The 26016-nt window shown below is 41.2% G+C and overlaps 1 protein-coding gene across 8 annotated transcripts in view; it reads right to left on the bottom strand.

Annotated features, from left to right (window-relative positions):
• The window catches only part of cacna2d2a (calcium voltage-gated channel auxiliary subunit alpha2delta 2a), a 180263-nt gene that overhangs the window by 13549 nt on the left and 140698 nt on the right, over positions 1-26016 (bottom strand). For 6 of the 8 annotated variants that reach the window (XM_087840826.1, XM_087840827.1, XM_087840828.1 and 3 more), the window contains 17 exons: positions 22743-22793; positions 22340-22439; positions 20920-21081; positions 19281-19391; positions 18346-18424; positions 12198-12247; positions 9505-9594; positions 7676-7744; positions 7026-7100; positions 6862-6936; positions 6665-6736; positions 6435-6506; positions 6206-6267; positions 4080-4156; positions 2948-2962; positions 1043-1103; positions 295-392 (listed from right to left, as the gene is read on the bottom strand). In XM_087840826.1, the coding sequence (XP_087696952.1) occupies positions 295-392; positions 1043-1103; positions 2948-2962; positions 4080-4156; positions 6206-6267; positions 6435-6506; positions 6665-6736; positions 6862-6936; positions 7026-7100; positions 7676-7744; positions 9505-9594; positions 12198-12247; positions 18346-18424; positions 19281-19391; positions 20920-21081; positions 22340-22439; positions 22743-22793 (1319 nt within the window). The remainder of the gene's footprint in view (positions 1-294; positions 393-1042; positions 1104-2947; positions 2963-4079; positions 4157-6205; positions 6268-6434; positions 6507-6664; positions 6737-6861; positions 6937-7025; positions 7101-7675; positions 7745-9504; positions 9595-12197; positions 12248-18345; positions 18425-19280; positions 19392-20919; positions 21082-22339; positions 22440-22742; positions 22794-26016) is intronic. The other 2 variants (XM_006783173.2, XM_006783175.2) reach the window with 1 other exon arrangement.

Here is a 26016-nt window from a genome sequence, read left to right as displayed (position 1 = left end):
GATAATGCATGTGGGATTATCTCGAAATAAACTGTGCTCGTCACAAGAAAGAAACATGTCATCAGGTGCAGAAGTGAGGCTTGCTGATGCTTTTTAACTGTATCTAGGCAACAGGCAATAGGTTACATCACATTCTGGCTACGAAGAAAATACCTATTAGTTGGATCACTGCTGTTTATTTTGCCTTTTTATGGGATATGTTTACAGAATATCACTAGACAAGCTCATGGTGAATTATTTAATGTAGAACAAACTGTGACTTTACTGTGTGGGTGAAAAGAAAATGAAACTCACATTGTTTGGAGTCTGGTGTCACCTTCTCCATTAGAGCAATGAAGTTGAGCAGGAACTCAGTGTTGTTGTTGGACAGTTCCAGATCATTGCAGTACTCCCTGAGGAGGAGACGCAGTGTTTTAATTCAAAGAGAAGGCAAAAATAGAGCTCGTTACTCTTATTCTGCCTCACTTGCTCCTCATAGATGGACACACAATGGAGATGGAAGATGCACGAACCCATACACACATTACTTGATGCCATTGTGTGCCGCATGCACATGGCAAAGCTTTAATGTGCTATAGTGGTGTCAGTCAAAACAAAAGGTGGACTTGTACTGCAATACCGAGCATATTATAGGCTGTATGCACATGCAGATGATATTTTTTGCCCAATAGCTTCAGTAATCCTTACAATACATTGTGCAAATGCATTAATAATGCTTAATTTGTGTAAAACATGCAGCACGACCGTAGCAGCAGGCAAGAAGGGTTGATGTGTCTTCAGTGGTCTCGTGTAATGAGTGCAACTTGGGGAATACAATTTATGAATAATATGGGAAAAAAAATCAAAACCAGATGAATTTTATTCCTCATAAATATAATTTTTGTCAAATGAACGTTTAACTATGAGTAAACACACCACTCAAAATGTAAAATCAAACCATACAAGAAAATTTGAAATACGAGGTGGAAAGAAAACAGGATGCAAAGACGGCACCGAAAACCGATGACCATTAACGACAGGCAGCAATCACAGACAAGGCTACCTGGGAGCAATGAATACATGTCCTTCAGACTCAAAAGTGTTTGGCAGCAGTGACTCAAAATCTGCAACAGAAAGGGGAAGATTATCCAGGAAGAGCAGTGGGCAGAGCAGTGGGGAGTTGTGGATAAACAGCAGCTGTTCTTCAGAGGTGCGGGGACGCAGAAGGGAGTTTACCATAGCAACACTGAGGTATCATGGGAACACTAGCGTTAGCCAATATGGTGCCTAAAAAGGAACCTGACTCAATGGAAGACCGTTTTACTTTCAGAAGCACTCACACTTTTGGTTTCTGGTTTGTTATTTTGCCGGCAAACATTTTCTGATTGTGTCGGGTTTCAATCTAACATATTTGGGATGTCGGAGAACTGACTTGATTTGTCAGGAAGTGAGTTCTCAGACAGGTTATCCGCGGTGAGTGCTTTTAGATCAGGCAGGCATCAACATGGCCAACTATTGCAGGGGGAGGTGGGTGAAGGTCCTGATGGAAGTGGTCACCCCTCAGACTGGCAGGAGAGAGGACTCGGAGAGACACATAATCAGAGGAAATGCATTGCATTGTGAAGGGCATGTCAAAAGGGCAACTTCAGTGAATCTATCACAGACAAAACAGAACACAAATATCAACCAGCAGGTGAGTCTGCGATGAATCCGACATGTCATTTTCTCATTAAGTCGTGACCTGCAACTGCGTCCAGAAGAGGAATTAAATATTCATTTGAAGAGCTAAAATAGAGTGCCCAGGTAGTTTTCCGCCCACAATGCCATGCACATCCGGGGTCAGGTTTATTGAGGAAGCGTTGGGCCGTGCACCTGGCAGTCTGAGGGGTGAGGAGGGAGGGAGACAAGCTGATGGAGATAGGGGGTACAGAGGGACGACATAGAAGTGAGGTGCCATGCCGACTGGCACCCTGACACCTGACAATATGGGAGGACCTGAGAGGGCAGGACACAGCTCAGACTGTAGGTCTGCAGTCTGCAAGCTGCAATGCTCCCAGCCATGAGATACTGCTGCAGCTAACAAACAGTGTATTTATATATAGATGCCTTTAAAAAAATCATGACTTCAACATATCCCTATTATACTATATAAATGCCATCACTATCAATAGCTGATATATTATTATAGCTAGTAACTTGCACAGACTTGCATTGAATAATTACAGATCTTTTAGTAGGGCTCGATGTGCCCAAATAACAATAGATATTCCACAAAATGTATACATATTTATTTAATTAATTAAATATCTATCAATACCTGAGTCTTAGTGTTAGACTTAGTTAAGACGTTTATAAACTACACTGTAAGAAAAATACGGAAAGAGAAGAAGAAGAGAGCCAAAGAGAAATGGAGAAGGTGAGGAAGAGAAAAATGAGGGAAAGAGAGAAATGTAGTCAAAGCAAATGAAGTGGAAGAGAGAGGCAGAGGAAAGAAGGTAGACAACGTGTTTGGAGCTATCTACAAAAGGAAAAGGACTGAGGTGCAGGGAGCAAAAGACAAGTTTTAACAGAAAACATGAATATCTGTCTTCCTTGGGTACAGCTGTTTGTTTAATTATTTATTTATTTCTGATTCTGGAGCAGTGGATATGAGAGAAGGTGGTCGAGGTTGGGGACTGGAGGAGCCACTGTGAGAGATGTGGGATCTGAGCTGCAGCAAGAGAGTGAGAAGGAGGAGGAGGAAGGAGGGATTAGAGGAGAAAGTGGAGGAGAAAAAAAGAGGGAAAGGGGAGGAAATCCTGAAGGCAAGACGGGCAGGAACAGAGGCAAGCAGGCTAGGATGGGTGAGGGAAGGGAGGGAGGGGGTCAGCGGGAGAAGGTTTAGGATGAGAGGTGTAGGAAAGGGGAGGAAGCGGTAGGGAGTAGGAAGTAGAGGTAGGGAACGTGGACCAATATGGAGTATACTTGCCCTTGGTGTATGACACTGTGTGGATCCATCAGAGAAGGAGTGAGCAAGAAAAGAAACAGGGGATCGGGTGGGAAGGGAGGATCACAGACAATATTTTATTCAATTACTGTTTGAATAAAAATATTGTTTTCTTGAAAAAAAAGAAACCAATTAAAGTCAAACAAGACAAGAGAGAAAAAAGAAATGAAGAGCAAACATCTTATTTGCAAGAGCAAACGAGGAAACGGAAACCAACGGAAGAAAGGAAAAACAAAACAAAACATGACAATCTAGGAAAAGAAAAAAACAGCAAAGACAAACCAGTAATTATGAGAGATAACCATGGGGAAAAAAATCAAATGCACCAGGAAAAGAGGGAAGTAATGGGGTCTGGACAAAGAAAGAATGAGAGAGACAACACGTGTCCCCATTCAGACCCACAAAAAATCCAAACTCCCACAGTTGACAAGCCAGTATCCCAGGCCATGTGGGAGTTTATCAGTCGAATGATTCCAAAGCCGAGAAACATCTCACACAGTTTAACAAAAAAATTAAATCAAATCAAAAATAACACACATAACACAAGGAAAAGTTCCCAAAATTATTTTAAAAAATCATCATAAGGAGTGAAAAGCATGCATGTTTTCACAGTTATCCATAACATCAAATACTTTGAACACAGATGCTTCAGAATCATTACTTGGTGGAAGAAGAGGCGAGAGCATTTGGCAAAAAAAATAATAGCACAAAGGTCACCATTATTTTCACCTGAGTAACACAGTAAGACCACAGCTTTCACCTTTCTGTTAGTTCAGTTGTTTTTTTTCTTCAGCCAGTGTGAAGAAAAAACATCACCGTTTTTACAGCACAGCATGAAGACAGGAGGGAACGGGGGCAGAAGAGGAGTCGGGGGGACTCAGGAATGATCCTGCCTATCAGAGAGCATAGATAGAGCGAAGACAAGGAGTGAAGGAGAGGGGGAGGGGGGGGACTGGGCAGGTGCCTCCGCTCGGACACTCTCTATGATGATGTTGAAGACCCGGGACAGAGGACTGAACCAGAGCGTAAAGGTCATATTGGGCGGAGAGCAGAGAGGCAAGAGAGTAGTAGAGACAGAGAGTGAAGGATGTTGGGTATACCCAAGAGTACTTACACTGCACCTGGAGGATCTGGTCACTTAGATTGGCCTTGATGTGGTTCTCACTATATGTAGGCAGTACCAACCCTAGACTGAGGTGAAAAGATTCAAAAAAACAGGAACATTTAATCCAAGATTATGTTAAAAGCCACAAATACACAAAATACATATGTGCTTTACTGCATGCCTAGTTTGCTTTTCTTTATTTTCTGTTCTCAAAAAAATCAAGTCTATGCATATGCAAGAAATACTGATATAGGAGTTTTTAAGGCTGATACAGGTATTTGGTGATTTAAAGTTCCAATATTCTGATACATTGGCCGACATTTATCTTTTAAGACACACAAAATTTTAAAAAATAAAAAAATCCTAACATCTTTTACCTGCATCTAGCAATTTAACGATCAGTATTTATAGCTAATATTGATGATAATATCGGCCTGCCAATAAATTGATGAGGCTCTAATGCTCAAACAGACTCAAATACACAACTCTAGGTTTCAGTAAAACAGCGCCATCTGCTGTGTTCAACCCTTCTGTTAGAGAGGGGTAGCCAATCGAAAGGAAGGAGCGGAAAGAGCTCAAATGACTTGTTTCAGACAGTGGATGGGGCTGTTAAAGGTAAATAAGGATTATTTGGAACTTTGAATCATCCAAAGCTACTTTGGTGTAGTCTATGATTAAAAATATAGAGTTGGAAACCGGCATCATAATCAAATTCACGTATTGGCTGGAAACTGTTAATTTGCTGTATTTCTTCTTGAGTCAAAGTGAGGCAGCTAATGGGAGTTTTGACACTATAGACTGTTGGCAATGATAACAATTACCATTAAAACTGTGGCCAACCTTCTTTAGTTTCACTAGTTTAGCTGATGAAGATCCACTATATTCACCAGCCACTTGCTTTCTTTGTTTATAGTTTATTTGAATTCCCCTTAATCTATAAAAAAGATGGAACAGTCCTTCCTGGGCTCCACATAAATAATAATTACATTATAATATAAAATCTCACATAATCAAATAAGACAATAAAATCCAAGACATAAAAAAGAAAAACAATAAATAAAGAACAATTAAACTAATAATAATCATACCGCCAAGTACCCCTGCATTGTATGAAATGCTAATGAAACAAGAAATACAGGAAGCATTTGTCTGCTGAGTGGCTCTGAGCAGTTTGTGTACAATCAGTTCATCAAAGCTTTTTCTCCGGGAAACAGCTGCCATCTGAAGCTACAAATGACGCAAGTAAACGCAGTAAGAGTGATCCTAAACAATAAAGATGGAAAAAATAGAAAACACCTCAGAGAGCCTGATTTTTATCCAATACTAATGAGGCCACTGTGAAAGTACGTCACTTTTACCCTGCAATACATCACCATTAAGACATAATAGGTCATAAATTGCACAAACAGTCATCGCTGAAAGCAGAATTTAAACGGGACAGAGATGTCCCATTTCTTGATCTTTGTTGCCACGCAAGCCTAAAATAGAAGTCTTCACAGATATAATAGGAAGAGATTAAAACTCAAACAGAAAAAAAATTCTATGAGCCTTGAACTGCACAATGTAGGATACACTACTGTGCAGAGCTTCGGATGTCGGGTTATTTGAGTTTCACACAGATTCTTAAATACACTGGAATATCCATTTGAGTTGGATATTAATAGGACTGTGCAGCGAAAGCCTCATATGCACTCTGCCAGGACTAGGCACGCAGCCAACAGACGTAATAAAAAACACAAATCAGGCATTTGTAGGACTACCGAATGTCATAAACTGTAATTTGCAGAGTGTTGCCTAGAGGAAATGTCATTATGATACAACTTCAAATGTTCAACCGAGTTTTGAGATGAGTAAACTAAGCAGTTAATTTACGCTACTCCTCAGAAATGTTAGCAAATATAGACAAAGAAGTGGCTTTTTTAATTTTTAGTCAAATTCATTACCGAGCCGCCATTAATTCAGGGAAGCTACTGTTCACAAACATTCATAGGCAGAAGCTGTCAAGCAGATATCTGAGACTTGTGACTCAACACTCAACAATTTAAAGTGTAAAATCTGGACTTCACTCACAGGTTCAAGTTGCGCCATCTTTTTCTCTGACGGTCAGGTGATGCATGTTTGCATTTCCAACCTACCTGTAATCTGTACCCTCCACAGGGGTCCACGTGTACGTCCGCACGGCCTCGTCAATGTACCTCTGTTGGCAACCACAAAAAGACAGCGATAGGTAACCTTCACACCTCCTCCCATAATCGGAGAGTAACAACAGACACTAAACATACCGAGCGCTTCAAACTCATTACAACACCATTCAGTAAGGTGCTACTTTGGATCATGATTGAGTTTCATATATTGATGACTTGCCTCATCAACTGATTTAATGAGCGTCTTGATTTTCCTTTGCCCTGATTTGCCATCAATCATCTGTCGGCGGATCTGAAAGGCAAGCGAAACAAAGAGGCTGTGGCCTGAGTGTTCATAATGAAAGACAAAAATGGTTGAAAACAAGTGACAGTTAAAAGGTTAAATGTAACACAAATTGCATAAAACACAGGTGGTGACAGTCATGATAATGCACGGGAATAGTTCTGCACCTCCTCTTTGTTGCTGTCTTGCAGTTCTGCATCCAAAAAATCCAGAGTGACGGGCTCCCTGAAGTTAATGATCTGCACAGAGAGAGAAAGCAGTGGAAGATGGAGGAGGAGGGTGAACGTCAGTCAGCAGGAATAATGTCCAAAATTTTACATTGACAACTCTTTAGATGCACAGAAGTGTTAATAACTGGGTCTACCTTAGGCCGAAGGTTGGGATGCAGCAGTACATAACCATTTGGATCGATGGCAAAGGTGTAGCCATTAGCTCCAAGCTGCACAGCACAAAAGGGAATGGTGAAATTATTCAAAAACCACACATATCTGAAAGTAACACAAGAGACATCTTCAGCGACATGCTCACTCTGTATGTAGGTGTCTTCTTTTTGATTTCGTTAATTGCAATGTCTACTCCCATGACTCCAAGGATGAGCTGGTTCTGTATGCAGAAGACATAAAGCAATTATAAGCATTTTATCCACAGCCCCTGCTAGTATCAGAGAATCACACGGGGCTGGTAGCTGTGCCGTGAGCGTGCTAAGAACATCTCTATGCCATCTCTGACTTATCACTTTGTGCACAATCTGATTAGCACATATTTTCACAGTCTATCTTAAACTGAGTCGGTTTGCTGCTTTAAGCCTTTGTGATAAGCTCAGAGTAAATACTTTGGTCATGGATACTGAAAGCTGGATGCATCTATGGATGTTAGTAGATAGTACAGATGAGTTGCTGTGATGTCTGTCGTCACCTCAGGGGGGAGGTGTTGCATAGAAGAGCAGCTGGGCGGACACTGTTACAAATGATTGATGATGGTCAACAGCAAGAAATAAAACCTCCAATAAAACCTGCTCCTCCAACTTGTGTCTGTTTTTAGTAACTTTACAGCCCTACCTGCTTGGATAGATGTAAAAAAAACCAACCCAAAAACATTATATTTACTAAATAATAATGATAAAGTGCAAAAGCACAGCTATTTTAAGGTCACATCCTATGTTGCAGTGTTGCTTTTACCTGAGAGCTTGCAGTATCAGCAGTGAGGTTGAAGACCGGCATTGTGCCGGTGATGACAAGGCCCAAACCCTAATAAAACACATTAGAAATTGAATTAATTGTATCCTTAAAGCACATGCCCAGATATAGATGACAACAAAAATATGAAACACTGTTTACCGGGGGCAAACGCAAAAGGTGGCCAGATGGGTGACTAATCCCACCATAAACCAAGGTATGGACACCCCACATAAACGACATCATAGCTCCCTTTTTTTGTTTGTTTTGCAAAATTCCATTTCTTTCTCACTGTTGTTGCCGCGTGAATTCTTTTAACGGCAAACTCATGTTTTCAGGAACATGAGTCCAACATATCTCGAACGCACCGTGTTTCTACATACCAGTCATGCCCAAATTAGTAAATGATAAGACCTCCAACCCCCAACAGGTTGCGGCAGATGGCTGGTCTTCCCAGAGAAAACTTCTGTCAGAGGTTTCTTCCTGTGAAAAACTGGACTTTTTCTTTCCCCCTGTCGCCAAGTGCTTGTTCATAGGCAGTTAAATGCTGTGATTTGATGCTATATAAATAAAACTAGCAGTGAAATGGAATTGAATTGAATAAAAGTGACCTGACGATTTACAGCGATTTGCAAAAAATAAACCACTTTATATGCCAGCCAATGAAAGTGCCCCCTGCTTTAAAAATAGTATGACTAGTATGACAGGGGTCGGTGCATTGTTGGTTCTTGGTGTCCGGGGCTGGGCGCTCAGGTCATGTGCCAGCTCACTCCCGGTGGCTACTTGGCGGGGCCTGGCGCCTGCTGCTCAGTCAGGCCTCTTCCGGGGCGCGGAGGGCCCTCGGGCCTCCGGCCTCTGTGCCTGCGGCTCGGTTCACTCTGGCACAGCTGGCTGCCGGCGGGCACGCCGGTGCAGCCCCCTCTAGTTTCTGCCCGGTGGCTACTGGGTGACCCCTCGTCTGGGGATCCTCAGCCCTTCCCATGAAGGTGGCACGGATGCCCCTCCGGTGGTCCTCCTTGGGCTCTTGCACTCTGGGGCCTCTGGATGTCTGGGGCCTGGATCTCCTCCATGCCTGCTTCATGCCCTGGGGGACAGGGCTATGGCTCTCTACATCCTCTTGCAGACCATTACATGGGGAAACCATTTGATTACAAGCGCGCCGATCCACACAGGTGTGCACACAGGTGTTCACTGTTTGTAGACTTAAATCACACCTTTCTTGGCTGCTACTTCAAAGCACATTGTGCGCTGTCTGTCCTGCGTGCTGCACAACAACATTCAATATTTAGTATTTACTGCTGTTTACACTTAGCTAGATTAATGCGATGGTGTTGTGTATAGTATGTTGCTTTGTTTTGTTTTTTTTTTTGCTTGTTTTCTATTCTTTTTCTCTCAACAGGTGATCCCGGAGATATTTTTTTTTCCCCCCTTTCTCACTGTCCCTCTCCCCTTCTGTTTTTCTTTTCCTTCCTCTTTCTTTCTCCCTTTCCTATCCCTCACTCATGTCTGTCCCGTCTGTAACAACGGAAAATAAAATAAAATAAATAATAAAAACAAAGGTCGATCAAATGGACCAATACGGCAATGCCATGATGATCCATTTGGCAAAATAAATCCATTGGGTATCCTTGTTGGTCTTCAGACAACAATTCTGACGGCTAAAGAACCAAATGGGACAGGCAAAAAAAAATAAAAATAAAAAAAAAAAATAAAAAAAATAAAAAAAATAGTATGACTTCACCACTGCTTTGTACTGTCAGTGTATCAACTCCTAGCCTATACGTGCACAGGATATGCTTATAAATTCATTATGATTATAAATTCTCGCTTACCAGTGCATCCTGGTAGACGTTTGTCCACAGCACCTGCTTGGCTTTAGTCCCGGCGAGTACCATCGGACGGCCCAGGACATCCAGGTACTCCTGCACCAGCAAAACCACAAATGCTAGTATGACTGCCTACAGTATTCACACATAATCGAACAGCCATTTATAGTGCGTGTCATGTACTGCCATTAAAGCAGAGAACTTGAAGAGCCTTCCGACGTTCATCTGTCATAAAACTACAAGACCCTGACCGGCCTCGTCTCTATCACCACATAAAGCAGCGGGCCACCAGCAGCAGCCGCGTCCCGGTCCTGCCGAGCCATAAAGCCTCCAGTCCTGAGCCGCTCAAGGCCGTTTTTCATCATTATGAAGGAGCTATTAAAAACACATTAAGGGTGTCAATGGCACGACGTGCAACCACGCCATTTTCCCAGAGGCTTTCCTGTCAATGCTAGGAATGTGATAGCGTCCCACAGCAATTGTGAGTAGAGGTGAGGGGTTAAGTCTACTAGTAATACATCATATTCATTATTTTCTTTTTGCCGTCTGAGGCCACCTCAAACAAAAACTGGGATGTCTTTTTTGAAAACAACTGATTGATCTGTGTCTGTTAGGAGATGCTTAACTTGTTAAAAAGTGACCTTATGACATAGGAAAGAAATGGATGCCAGAAATATAATCTCACAGAGACCAGAAGAAGAAGGCAAAACTGTTGTATAATTAAAACTAACTGTATACTTCTGCAATAATAGCTTCTTTTTTCCTGAGTATCCTACTCAGCAGTCAGTGAGCCATAAAGTCATATATCACCACAATATAATTAAGTGTAACCGGAATCAGCAAAAAACAAACAAAAAAACCCAGCAGGTCATCTGGGTTAAATGTTAATTTAACAGTTTGCACATAACGCCAAATTTCAGCAGCGAAAGGGGAAATGATATCGCAAATGTCTGACCTCTGACACCATCTACCCTTGAAACACAAAAGGCGTGACCTGTATAAGCATGCAGCTACTTCAGTATTGTGATTTTGACCATTTGTTTTCCCCTCCCCCCCCTCCCCCCTGCCTCCCAACAAATGCAGACAGTGAACTCCCCAGTCTGGTCACACAGAAGCCAAACATCCAAACTAATGCCTGCACTGTTATTGTTGCTCCACTGAGATCCCATACAAAAAAGCCAGGATATATAAGTCAAAGTATTTCCAACTATTCATTCATAAAAGTATGACTCAGGATGGTGAGTATAATAATAATTTTTTGCCTTCTGTAGTCCATCTGCTATTTGAATAGTACCATCATATTTAAGCAAGACTACGCAATGAGTGTGTGATACTGAAGGGCAGACGGTGGTTAAATAACATCTGGCCCCAGTGTGTCTTCTGGGCCTGCACAGAAAGCTGTAGTCGCCCACCTTCAGAAAACCTATTAGAGTAAGTGGCGGTTCTCAGAATATAAATATGCCAGAGTTAATGGAACAGCTGACAGTCTATTCTAGGGCCTGATCACTCACCGGGACTGGGGGTGGGTGGGAAGCGGAGCATAGGGGAGGAGTGGTTTGGAGCAGCTCCCCCACCACCAAACAATGGAGTCAATTTCTCCAGCTAGAATGAGGTTATCCCGAGGGCCTCTCGAAGCCCAAAGTGCCTTAAGCAAATGTGTATGTGTGTGTGCATGGGGTGGGCAGGGGACGTCTGCAGGCCTTCTACTTTACTTAGCGTTCAGGTATGTTCTCGTGGAAAGACCACATTTGTTATCGGTACATCTAAACTCGTGTCACTTCCAATTTATTGCCATCCAGCTGTGCTTTCTTCTGTTCCTCAGGAACTCTTGAAAGCAAAGCTACAGTGTAATTATCATCAAAGCCAGCATGGCAGAAAAGTAAACTAAGTTCTTCATTTAAAATATCCTTTTGTGGACTTTTGAGTCCATGAAAGGATTTGGAGAGTCAGTAGCAGAATTATATAATTAACCTACAAAATAATCAGGTGAAGTTCTGAGAGAAAATATGCATCTAAATTAAAGTAAAGCTAAAGATCTTTCTGGAAATCTGTATGTATAAACCTTTGCATCCGTTTGCTGTGGCAGATTGTCTTCTTCTTCTGTACAGGTGGATCAGCAAAAGCCATTTGATCAAATTTACGAATCAAATTTTAGGGTAGGATATCTTACAAGGAGCTAGATTGGTTCCTTTCATCTGGTAGGATGTTTTTAAGCAACATTCTGAATTTGCACAGATTTTTATCTGCCAAATAAACATCTGATGCTTTAAGCAACTTAAACTCAACAGGCGTGTGATCAGCCACAGGCTAGTGGTCAAATTATAGGATAAGAATGACTTTCATTGTTAACGTTTTAGTAGCATTTTTCTTCTAACATCAGAAACAGGCTTTCACATTACTGTTTTCTTCTCCTTTCATTTGCTCCCTTTAGAGGACACCACAGCAGATCATCTGCCTCCTTCTTACCCTCTTCCTGACATCCTCTACTGTTGCACCAACCCTCTTCATTCACTACATCCAGGAATTTTCCATGATATTCCTTCAAATTATTACACAAAGATCTTTTGTGCTCCTAATGTCAAAGATGGTGAAGAATCAACAACCTGTAGAAGTGGTGCCATTACTAACTTTTAATTTTAAAAGTAGTATTCCCAACACCATTTTGCAGCTAATATATATTGCAGCTCTGTATATCTTACCTGAGTGTTGATTCTGATGGCTCCAATAGATGGAATTTCAAAGTAGTAACCTGAAGATTAAGAGGAGAGAATTAATGCATTCCACGCCGAGCTTGCATCCAGTCTGCTTCATGGAGCAGCCCGTGTCATACATATATTTTCAAAAATTAAACAGTCACAGTGTGCAGTAAAGTGATCCATTAAAGATTGGAGTCTAATCTCTTCATGTTATGAGGCACACTTAATAACACCATCTTCAGTTGATGATGTTGGGCACTGCAGGCATGGAGGAGCCTGTAGCCACTGACCCTTTCAGACTCATGGCGGCGTTGCAGGATGTAAATGTGGTGGCTCATTGGGAATGCTGAGCCCAAGGCTCTGCTTCTGCTGATTAGGAATGGAGGAGAATGCCCGACTGGGTCAATAACCACGCTGCTCCCCAAGTTATTAAAGCCATGAATGTTTATACAAAGAGCTGCGAAATAGAGGCAGCATCCCCAGAATGTTAAAAGGTGGAGATAACTTTCATTATTTTGATATATTATGCGCTTTTTTGGTCTGCGTTGAAATTTGTCTCCTGTGTCTCATTCATTAGCGCACGTGCTCATCCGTACACATCTCTGCACCCTCAGACTGAGGTTCACATGTGCACACACGCAGGGCACAGCTATTTGTTACTGCCCTGTTAATAACAGCCATTGTCCGAGTGACTTCTGACTGCGTGCCAGGGAAGTGGTTATGGAGCAAAGCACCACAAGAGGTGAAAAAAGGAAAATGTGTGCAGTGACCAAAATGTAAATCTCCGCTCTGCGCTGCAGGTTCAGTGAAGATTTTCAGTTACGGGCTTTATCAATCATTTATTTTCTTCAACTATAATTCAGTTTTCCTCAAACTCCTTCACATTTAGGAAGTAATTTGGGTCTCTGTTAAACAAATACAGTGCTTGGTGATAACACAAATAGATTTATTTCCCTGCCATAAAAAATAAGAACATGTAAATGTTTTAGAAATGTGTCAAAAACTTGAAATAAACTGAAATAAACACTGAATTCACTGAACTGAGTTTGTGTTTTACACACAAATTTGAGCTGGTATATTGGAGTGGTCAGAAATTACTCAAGCACTGTTCAGGAATCTGAGTAAATAACTGTAATTTGGCATCTTAGTAAAAAATAAATAGTGTGCTTTTCTATTCATTTATTTTAATATTATTATTATTATGCTTTTTTAAATGGTGAATTTCAAAAATCATGTATTACAACAATAATTCAACAATAATTCGATTTTAATATGTGCTTGTGCATAATGGGGAATTAACAATCACAGAAAAATACAAAAATGATTTTGTTAAATACCAGTAATGTAAATTTAGGGCAGCTGTGACATTTAAAAACTTATGTTTAGTCATGGTCTAATACATTTTTTAAGTACTGGAGTCTAAAGAAATCATATACACTGATTACCAAATACATATCAAGCTTTTCTATTAAAAATAACTTCCACACTAATCCCCACATCCACACTAATATTACACTAGAAAACTTTTAGCTTTGATCCTTTTTGATAAATATATGCAGTGTCACAACATTTATTTCTGTCTATAGCTCTTGTATTGATGATGGGAGAGTCAGACCACCGCGTAAAGTCTTCCCCAGCACATTTAAACATTTTCAGTGGACTCGAGGTCTGAACTCTGGTGGCCAATCCATGGGTGAAATTATGTCTCTGTCCCACTTTGACCCTGATGAATCCTGGTTTTGTTCTCCTGGAATATATCCATCAGGGAAGAAAAAGAATCCACTGATGACAAAAACCTGGTTATTCATTATAGTCATGTAGGTTTGCGATCACAATCATTCGAGACATTTTTCCAGCCGTCCTCAAGGATGATGGTTCACAGTATCTTTCCAGATTTCAAGAATTCACTGAACAGTTCTTAACCCAGTTTTGTAGTTTCAGTAATGCCCTTAGATGTTTTCTTTGCTTCATCCAGGCTGATAATGTAAAGCTTCCAAAATGGAGTAACATCTTTCCCATGTGCCTTCCGACATATTTAAGTAATGAGAAGTTACTCACTGCATCAGTTCGGGTTAAATAACCCAAACTGTTGCCAGCCCAAACATATTAACCACTGCAGTAATTATCCAATGGAAGGCTCGTCTTCTCCTCCCGTTTTCTTAGTTAAATCAAGGTGGTGACTTCTTTTGGGCCTGATAGTTTTTTACTGTGGCGCGTAATGCTTTCTCCTGCTCAGAAGAACAGAATGAACAGCTTTCTGATGACATCCAGTTTCCTTAACACTTTTACAGAGACAAAGTATTTAAACTGAAGTTTACCCAGTAAACCAGTGCAGCTAATTTCATGGTGCAATTGATTTTACTTCTCTTGGTGGTGGGCATTATGATTTGTGGAATATTGTACTTTGGATTAAATTCAACACTTTTGTGGGAGTATTAGGATCACCCACACGGCATGTGACGTTTGCTGTTTGTATCCTCGACTTCACCTGTTTTTTTGGAGATAACTTTCTTTTCTGTTTTGGATTTTGTTACACTGTGTGAGAGCATGCCGAAATGGTCCCATTGTCCTCAGAGTCACAGAGAGGTTGCTTTCTTCTTAGAACGGGATTGCAGCTCAAGTGAGGCAACAGCTAGCATCTTCAAGTGCCCTAGTTGTGCATGTTTGTGCTTGTTGGTGTGCATTAATGTGGTTTGTCGAATGTGTGTGTGTGTGTGTGTGTGTGTGTGTGTCATGGGTGAAGGGTTAGGGCCTGGAAGTGTCAGGGGGAGCTAGCTCTGCTGGAGTGAGATACCAAATAGTAATAAGTACTGAAGATACGAGAGGACAGCTCCATTGAGGCCTGTGTGTCAACACTATTGTCTTATGCCAGCATAGACTTTAGTAGCATGGTAATCACTACAGTCATGAACAGAGGAGAGCTTGTTGGCACAGAGGCATAATCCTGGACCTTCCCCAGCCTGACGGGGAGATGGCATGGTAATCATCCTGCTACCAGACTCCTCCTGCTAATTAATAACAACTTCTGGGGAGATACTTCTGAAGCACTTGGCTTCACTGGCAATAAGCTAATCGGCACACAACTAAAGGCCACATAAAGGAGCAGTTTCAGATAAATCACAACACTGAGCAACAAAATTAAACAAACCACAACAGGCCAAAAGAGAAGCGGGTTAAAAACATAAGAGTGAGCTCGACAACAACAGCAAACTAGGCTGGAGACAAATGAGCTAAGTCAAGATGAGATGCATGAAGACAAAGTAGCTCACAGGAAGACCAGCTGAGTCATGTGGGCTGTCAGACTGAGGGTCGGAGGCAGAGCTGCCTGTTTGCTGGGTTATTTCAGGGCTGCTGATCTCAGCATCATATGCCAGAAGACATTATTTTAAAGCAACTCAACAACAGATGGAAGGCAGTGTCTTAATACCTTCCTCTTTCTGAAAGCTTTAAACCTGTTTTATTTCAGAGCACAGTGAGCATCACCGATGGGTGTGGTTGGGTTCGGACGTGAAGTCACACTGTCCTGGTGGACACCTTTTTATCACTGCTGCAAGGCAACAGGTTAAATCAACAGGGTCTAAAAAATAAAAGTGACAACGTGTGATTACAAAGTTGCACTGTCATACTGAACTTATAGTCTCCTGGGGCAATGCTTTAGCTCTTAGTATTTTTGGATTGTTTCAAGTATTTCCCATCAAAACAGTGACGCATTAACTTTAATTCCAATTCTGGGGAAACAATGTTTTTGGAGGGAGTCAAATCTACCAAGATGCTACTGGTTCTGGTAAAAAAAAACCCTCCAGATTTTCAATCTGCTGGGTTTTCAGCTCCTGTGAGCTGAGTTTTTGTTTCCTCAGACGTCAGTGGATGTTACAGCAGAACTCTGTGTTGACAGTCTGACCCAGCAGGAAAAGTTCAAGGTGCACAACCCCGTGAAGCACTCGAGATTGGATACTGCGACCGATTTAGCTGAAAACTGCCTTTTTATAAATGTCACCTCCTCTACATCTCTGGGCTATAGCAAGAGATCCAGCTCCCTTCTGCAAGGACGATCCTTGCCTAAATTGGCTCAGTTTGATGTAAAAGGTGGAAGTTTGGACTTTCTGCAATATCAATTTGTTAAGCACTGGTGGTCAGAAAGGGACCCTTAAGGTGCTATCTAAAAATATCAGGCTTGGTTTGTTACTATGGGTGAAGTAGCCAAATTTTGTGATTGTGTATACACAACGTATAACAAACTGACGAAGGTCTGGGACAACATTAATAACGTTAATCTCATTAATTAAAACAATTATTCTTAAAAAACTGAATATTTACTTGACTAATTCATCTTTTAATTAATTAAGGAACAACAACACAAGTCAGTGCACCCATGCTTAAATATTTTCTGCATGATATCAGTCTGGCACAAATCTGTGAAGAGACGTTCTGCCATTATTCACAGATGTTTCTTTTCAGATCCTCTTTGCTGCAGGGGTTGCACTTTAAGTTCTCCAGATGTTGATGTTCTGTTGGATTCACGTCAGAAGACATACTTGGCTAAGTCATAGTTCACTTTTCTTGAAAAAAACAAACAAAAAATGTGTGATTGTGTCTTTTGCCAAGCTTCTTGACAGTACGAGCAAATTCTTTATTCTGCGTTTGAGTGAGCTCACTTTGCAAACACCACCTCCTCTAAACCTCTGGCATTACTGCAGACCCATATCAACATGCTCCCACCTCCATGTTTCAAGGTCAGACCTATGCAGTCGCTCTGGCATTCATCGCCAGGTCCACACCAAACACTGAAATCCAGACAAATGGCTTTTTGCTTCATCTGAATAAAGAATGTGTTGCTTGTACTCATCAGGCTTTCTTTTGTAAGGCGTAATTGCGCAATTTTGTGCCCTCTCATAAGGAAAAGTCCTTTGCTTAGTGGTTTGAGGACTGCCAAAGCAGATTCTTGCAAAAATCTGTTGTTGTTGTTCCAATTTAAGGTTGTGAAAATTGTAAACCAACGCACTCCTGAGGTCAGCCGACAAGCTTTCAGGGGTTTACATCTTCAGGCAGTTTGTATTTCATTATCCCAGGACAAAAGAGGGAAAGAAAGAAAGCTGTGTGGAGTTTTCTTTTAAAATCTTGTGAAATCCAAAAACTGTGAACAGCATGTGTAATAACTTTTGTAACAGAAGTCACAGATAAACAGACTTTTGGTGCAATGGTACTTGTAAAGCACTTTCCACTCTAGTTGAGCACTCAAAGCCTTTTTACTATAAGCCTTATTCACCCATTCATACAAGTGCCTTTTTCTATGCCTAAGTGCTTTAAACCTAATATTCACATGCTCACAATCTGATGGGTGTATCGGGGAAAATCAGGGTTCAATATCTTCTCCAAGAACACTTCTACATGCAGACTAGAGGGACCAAACCACCAACCAGACCTCCTAAACCACAGCTGGTTTAGGATGATGCTGGTAGTTTCAATGCTGTCTCTCTATTCTATTTTAAACTAAAAGCTAAAAAAAAATGTCCCAGTTTACTTCATAGAAAAAAACTGAATTGAAAGGTAATACAATTTTGACAGTTTCATTATAATACAAGGGTTTTTACACATAATACACCAAATTTATTTTCAGAATTTTAGTTTAACAGTAAGAAGTATCGCCTCACAACATGAAAAGTTCAGACTTCCCCACAGTCTCATTCCCTGTAGATGTTCTGTTTAGACATGTTAGCTCTTTGGCAGCACCCTAATTATTCTAAAAAAGATCACTTAACACATATAACTTTAAGTAATAACTTTACAGAGGCATTCTGTATTTTGAATTGTGCTCTGCAAAAAAATGGACACAGCCTATCTGTATAAATAATTACAGCATGGGAGTTCTGAAAAATAAACTAGGCATGCTAAATTTAGCTATTTTCTTGCTTTTTTTTACACTTCCCCCCTCAGAATGGCTTGACTAAGACAATGTCATTCATCAGGGTCCACAAGTGTTCTAATAAATAGCATTATATTGATTCGAGGGCATGTGGTGGATGTATAATCACAGCACTCCATGTTTTCAAGCACACATCAAGTATGTAGATGCCTACACTGTGATTAATGGGTGACACAAAGCATTCCCTTTTCTCAGACTTTGCATACAAGTATGAACTTCTCCACTTACCTTTGTTGGCGCATGCTATCCACTGCAAAGGGGTGACATCGTAGTTATGCTGGCCAACAGAGAAAGTGAAAACACGAACCTGAAAACAACAGATAAAAGAGATGAATCACATCAAGGAAATTTATATATATATGTATGTATGTGTGTGTGTATATATATATATATATATATATATATATATATATATATATATATATATATATATATATATATATATATATATATATATATATATATATATATATATATATATATATATATATATATATATATATATATATATATATATATATATGTATGTATGTATGTATAAAAGTAACTGACAATAATCCACAAACTTACTTACTGGCAACAAAGTCACCATCATGTACATAAACTTCAACTATACTGACTGACCTCACAAATATCTCCAACAGTAGACGGCAGTGATACAGAAGTGAACCTGCAGATTAATCCTATATGACAGCATTCGTCGTGAAGGAACCGCAGAGTAATGAATAATGGTAGAACTATGAAATCAAGGAAATGAAGGGTGGAAGTGACAACAAGCTACTAGTGGAGTATCTACTGGCTGTAATATTATAGGCTCTGATGATAAAGTGGCTAATTAGTCAGCAGGTCAGAGCTGTTAACACCAGCAGCTAAACAACAAAAGAGACTAAATAAGAGGGAAGGAACGAGAGAGGGGAGCGAGTTGAAGAAAGACTAAGGAGATTTTAAAAACAAAACAAATGGGAGTGAAGAAGCTTGGAGAGCGCTTTATGTGCACAGATTGGAGGGCTTGGCATGTCTGACTGTCTAGCTAAAAGATCTGTTTATGCTATATTCAGACAATGTCAGCAGAAAACAATGGAAACAGGGAGAGAAAAGGCAGTTTCTGGAGATGCGTGATCTCTTGGGCTGAACAGATAACATCCTCATAGGGACAAACTCACTGTTTTGTTGGGCCAGTTGTACTTCTCAAAGATATCCTGTGCGCGATCCTCCCCGCCATCTGTAAACATCATTATCATCTTATTGCAGTTGGCCCTTGGGGCATTGCTCTCCTGTGGCACAAGAAACAAAATGAGAAGATAAAGGGAAACAAGGCAGGGAGACATGCTAAAAAATGCAGCAGTAAAGGGACAAGATACTAAAACATATCCACTGTATGATCCCAATGCAATAATTACAAGTACTTAATTAGCTTTAGTTATGTTAACAACAAAATGATTACAAAGTGCTTAGTAACTGGTTAATAATTGGTCTTTAAACCATATATTTAAGCTGCTAGATATTGTAAAGCTGGAAATGAGGTTTATAAAACATTGTAAATGGTTATTAAACAGTTTAACACTGATGGGATAGTATATTGCCAGGGGTGTAAATCTGACCTGGGCGCTGGGGTTTGTGTTTCTTTCACTCTTTGATTTCATTTTCACTCATTTTGTGGTTGAGTTTCAACCACTAAAGCTACTTGATTAAGTTCTGAAAAAGATTGTGGTTTTGTTTAAAATATTCCCCTTCTCAAAATCAAACTATAAAGGACACTTCAACATATTCACTAGAGAAAATGGGAATCGAACCATTAACCTTTCAGTTGCTAAACAACCCGCTCCACTGCCCATTATTGTAAAACCAAGAGTTCTGAGTAAGAGTCCATATGTGATCAAATCAGATCAGTACTCGTATCTATTATTCCCTTCCTCTTCATGTATTAATTCTTATCTATTTTTTCTTTTTTTCCTTCATCTGTTTATAAAAATCTCCTCTAATCCACTCAATGCTTTACGGAAACATTTATAGATTTCTTACTTGGCAGCCAAAGGCTACTTCACATTAGCGTAATTTTAGGATTGCATCTCAAGTATACAACCTTATTCTAGCATTAAATCTGGTTGTCTCAAAAACATTTTCACTGGCATTATAGTCCCCGCCACCCTCCTGCACTGCAGCTGTCATTGATATGCAGACCAGCAGCAAGTCAATCTGACAAGATTCTAATAAAGACAAATAATATTGCGACAATTACATATTTTTATTGTGCTTTTGTCTCCAATCACGGCGGTGAGTCATCTACAGACAGCGATTAAAAGGGGCCTTTTTATTTCTCATTCTGCCGGCAAAAGGGAAGTTGTGAGGGTGGGGGTATGGAGGGGAGATCACTTGGCTCCATGCCTCCGAGCCCACCAGAGGAATATAAAGTGTCTGTGGCTGATATCCTCTGGGCTGCGCTCATCAATCATCCCATCAGAGCCCATTAGGGTGGCAGCCTCCTAAAATACACAGCAGCATACGGAGCTGAGGCAGCACCTGTGTCGGGAGCACGTGGATCCCTGCTGCTGACAGACCTCGCCACGGTGCTGGCTGCTGAAAAAGCTAGCGTCACTCCATTGCTACCGCAGTTATAATCAGACTTGCCTTCAACACTGACAGCCCTCTGGAAATGTCTTACGCAAACCTCAGCCACTCACTGTCAGCTTTGTGTTATCACTGTAAATTCTGTTTTATTAATTGGATTAGACAGCAACGTCAGCCACAGACAAACAAGGCACTCGAGGATCGCCTTTCCCTGAAAGGCTTGTTGGCTCTTACATTGAGAAGCTGTTCAAAGGCGAATGTGAAGCCAGATTTGTAATCTGTGGTCCCCTTAGCTTGCATACGCATGACGGCTTCCTTGAAGATCTTCTTGTTACGAACGTTGGCCTGGACCAAAGTCCTGAAGCAATCAACTACAAAAACGGCCTTTTCATTGAACTGGAAGGAGACATAAGAAGAATTGAATGATTTGCCCGTTTAAAATACAGTTGTAAAAGTGCATATTTCTATGTAACGTATGCATGTGTGCACAGTTCATGGAGACAGGATGCAGACGTGGGTGTGTGCAGATGTAAGCTACCCTGCTCCTGGCTGGCAGTAAACACTGCTAATTACAACTTTCCACACCAAGAACAGGTGCACCTGAAACGCCAGTGCATTACACTGAACAGAAACCCAGCCAAGGTAATATAATCTGTCTCATCTCATCTACCAAATTAGCCTAAACCTGTGTATATGCATGTGCTCGTGCTCGTGTGTGTGGCATCTCTGCGCGCTATTAGCAGCATGTTTGTAATAGCATGTTTCAAATGATGTTTCTTCTCGAAGGTCAGCTTCAGAATCAATTAATGTTTTCAGGACAGATTGATGTAAACTACTACACGAGAGAAAAGATGGCATTTTGATTAGGTCGGTATCATGTCATATTTAAACTGGCAGACAAAGACAGAAAGAATTACACTGCTGCTTCTTCAAATGTTAGGGAAAGCAGAATCTGCGCCATATGATCAAGACAACATTAATCAGGTCACATGTGCTAATACATTACCATATATTATTATAACTAATTACACAAGCCCTTACAAGTGAAACCAGATGATTACTTTTGGTTCATTTGTATTTTTTTTAATGCATTTTGGGTTTGGAAGGAATTCAGAGCAAGTTTTTCTAAGCCCACACTTTTTTTTTATTTATAAGGGGAAAATCAGATGCTTTCCCACCCAGATTACCATGCTCATTTATTGCTCTTAGAGCTGGGATTTAGAGGCATACAGTGGCTAAGAGCAATGGATTATGAGGGATTACTGAAGGGAGTCGACAAACAGAGTCACCACACCGAGCAAGAGGACGTGTTTCTGTGCGTGTGTGTGTGTTTGTGTGTTATCTGCCCTGCAATATAGAATAACATTAAGGTTCCCCTACACATTAGTCTCAATAGAAAACTTGGTAATAAGTAGAGTAAAAGAGGCAGACGGCCACAATCCTACAGGGACAGCAGTGAGGGAGGACAAGCAGACAATGTAATGAGGGAAGAGAATGGTTTCCACAACAACTGGGAGCTGAATGACCAGCTTACTAACTCCCTGCTTGAGTACCACCTGCTTAATGAGTGCCACAAATATTTGTGTTGATGTTGTTTTCCGAAGAGATTCGTATTTGTGTTCACTGCAAATGTGGTCTGCAAGCTTTCACTTACACTAGCCACATTCACATAGTCATCATCTGATAAAGTGTCTAGCATCTCCACTACGGAGGTCTTCATGAGCTTCAGAGTGAGTCCGCTGACACTTCCACTCCTGCAGAAAAGAAGCAACGAAGCACTTGCACGCTCAAGTTATAGACAGACGTTTCATTTTTATTTTTGGTCGGGTCTACTTTTTAAATCAAAATTGACATATTTGGACATGTATTCAATAAATGACATGCATATTTAGGAATAAGACCAACATAAAATGAATTAAAGCTAAAAAAGGAGAATATGAATCTTCCTTTATGTTTGGTCTTTTGTCAGACCAACAGGTGGCACTAGCACCCTTTGAAGGAGGCACACACTCATACCAGAAGAAAAAAAAAGGTTAAAAGAGAAGCGAGACACTCACACATCCACAATGATGACCATGTCCTTTGGAGATGATGCACCTTGGATATACCTGGACAAAGGGAGACAAAGAATGGGCTTTAATTTGTTCCCGTAATCTCTGAAAATTGCACTTTAAAAAGAAGCCAAAGTCACAATGAGCTGAGCCATCATAATATGGAGCAACCACGGCTGAGCCCACTTAAGCTACAGAATACTGAAAAGGCTTATGTGCTTAGAAGAGTTAATAAGTTGTTATATACTTCAGTGTTGGCTACAGCTTCTGCGAGCTGACTTCAACACAGATAGTCCTCTTTGCTGAACAACAATGCCCACTCTAAATAATTACTGCGTGAGACAAAGTAATTACTAGTTTACAGACTAAGTGTATAATAACATATTTAGTACAACGGGCTGTACTGATCTGCACAACCCCCTTTTAAGATGGCACTTTTAAAAAGACCTGTGAAAAATAAAAATGTATTCAGTATCACCAGAAGATTGACTCAATTATTAATTAGTACCAGTAGCCGAGTTACTTTTTTTACAAGGGCTAGGTTGTTTTGATATTCAGACATACTATTTTACTGCTACAGATATTTATTTTACTTTCGACAAAGATGAGCAAGTTTCTTGTTGTTCTTTTTTTTTTTTTTTTAATTGATATCAGTCAGGTCACCATAAGCTGTGCTGGAGACGTGCTGAGATTGCTGGAGTCTTTAATTTCAAGTAGAGTTTAGATGGAATCACACTTTGTGTCACTAAATTCCAACAGCATAAAAATTTCCAAGACAATTTCTTTTTGTAGTGCTAGTAATCTTGCAGCTTTCATTGATAATTATTTCATCAAATAATTGTAGGAGTCACATAGAAAATACATCCTTATTTATCCTGTTATGCTATTGTGACTCATGGAGTCTACCGTGCAATATATTTAGTCACTTGATATTTACTGTAAAGGAGCAGCCTGAGTAGTGTTGACCTGCTCAGTGGAGAGCCTGTGCTGAGCTAAGTGCTGTCAGTAAAAGAAGATAGCTGACGTTCTGTTCCTTTGATGACTCATCAGTTGGGCGTCAAACCACATTATTTACTCTGGCAGGCCCTTTGTTTTTTATTTTTATTTATTTATTGGGGGTAGAGGGGGGGGGGGGGGGGGTGCACAAGCTGCTTAAGACCATTGTGCTTCATCTGCAAAGCAACTTCTAAAATAGGGCTTTTCTGATGTGTGCGTCTGCCACGACACAAGCCCACAAGGCAGACGCAGCAGTGAGCTAGCTGCCCAGACAACTTGCATCCTGGAAGAGGCGCGCACATAACATCTGTCCAGCGTTGATAGAGGATGACATACAGAAGGAAATCTGAAATCCCCTCAGTCTCTTCCAGCGGCAATTAAATTCACATTTACCACTGATGCAAAGAGAGCTGAGATTGATGGACATTATATGCTTTTCTGTGGAGCGCTGGAACGAGGGAAGTGGTGGGGGTTGGAGTGGTGTTGGGGGGGGGGGGGGGGGGGGTCAAATGTGAGTACTAGTTTGACATTCTGGGAAGCGAGCAGGCAAGCAGTTAGTAGCCGTCTTCGGCAGCGTAATCATCAGGGGTCTCTTACAGCTGATAATCAGCCATTCCACTGAGTGTGGAGAGAAGCCAGCTGCCTGTGGGCCAGAGAGGCTCTTTTCTTATGCTCGGCCAAGCTGATATGGAGGTAGAGCAGTGGAGACTCGGTAGGCCTTGCCGCAAGTCTCAGTGCTCCCGTTCACTGGCAGGCGCCACTTCAACCTGTATAATGACCTCTGACCCATTCTGCAGTGACATCTACCCATCACGGTCCCTGGGTTCTAATCCACCTAAAGACACAATCTGGACCTTACTCTGCAACCCCCCAGATGGAACCAGTGCGATGTACCAGCACTGCCTCCCGTGAGGTCGATTAACTGAGCATGCCCAGAGTGAGCATAGGCAAAATGTATGCATGCGTAAAAGAGAGAGCGCGCGAGAGAGAGAGAGAGAAGTAGGAGGAGGGAGAAACCAATTATTTTCAATAATAAAGAATGCCACATCAAAGGTAGAACTTCCACAGCTCTCCAAAAGTGTGTGGCGTATGAAATCAGGCCTGGAACCATGAGGCATGCTGGCATGCATGACTTTTATCAATTTAATTACTGAAATCTTAATTTGAGGCAGAGGCAGGGGGGCTGAGACTCCACCACTTTCTTTTGAGCAGAAGGGGTTTGTGAAAGCGATCATCGATGCAGGACCGAAACTCGGTCAGAATGTGGCCCACGTCTCCAGTCCCTCAGGCTCGTGGATGGAGACACCCCGTCTGGAGATTGACCGAGGGTCATTTGGTGACGGCTGATGCCCACAGACCTACTGCAGGATTTCATTAACTTCTGTGGTCAGTCTATTTCTCATAGAGGAGAATAGTCCTTCAATGGGTCTTGGAGTTATTTTGAAGGGGGCTAAATGTTAATTGTAATGCAATGCAGACCTCTATTACTTAGTCATTATAGGTCATCTTCAGCTGCACCAATGTAAAATCTCACAATGGAAAACCGTGCGAGTTCTGGTCCTGAAATATGGCGAGAAAATATTACTTTCAAACAGATCGTTTCTCCCTAACTGTGAGAGAGGCAGCATTGATCAGCAGTAATGGGGTTTAAGAAGAATGTGCACGTAGTGATAGAGTAAGGAAGAGTAACACATGAGCAAGGATAGCGTCACTCAACACTGGAGCTATACTGCTGCCATGGCTGATCTTCCACAAAGATTGTCTTAGTGTATCAGCACTCCTCTCTTTCTCAGCCTTTCCTGCCTGAAGTACAAATGAATTTTCTCTATGCCTCTGAGCAGAGAGCAACAGGATCAGAGAGAGTGCAATGGAGTCAAGAATTTTCAGTCTCCGAGCTGATACGCCGTTCTACTGTTCTGACAGATAAAAATCATAAATCGAGGCCGGTATTACTATATAATTCTCCACATTTTGACTCATGGATCCAGATGTGTTGTTTCTGCATGGATTCCAGTCAGTAATTACCTCTCAGCTTCTGCCCACTGATGCCATTCTTTCCCTGTCATTACCCAGTCTCCTGCGTGCCAAGGCCAGGTGACAAGCAGATGGGCCTGGCTGGTGCTGAACGGAGCCCTGTCGCCCATTCTGTCCCCTGGCGACAGGACCGCCAGCCAGCAGACACAACATCTCGGCCTGTGTCCTAGCAGTCCATTCTCTTTTAGTTATGGTCAATATTTTACCACAGACCCATCAGACATAGTGACAGAGGGTATTTTACTGCATG

Source organism: Neolamprologus brichardi, chromosome 5 (assembly GCF_056152115.1).
Source record: "Neolamprologus brichardi isolate AB-2024 chromosome 5, ASM5615211v1, whole genome shotgun sequence".
NCBI classification, from domain to species: domain Eukaryota; kingdom Metazoa; phylum Chordata; class Actinopteri; order Cichliformes; family Cichlidae; genus Neolamprologus; species Neolamprologus brichardi.
The sequence above is the reverse complement of the archived record's forward strand: the minus strand, read 5'-3'. Positions and strand labels throughout refer to the sequence as shown.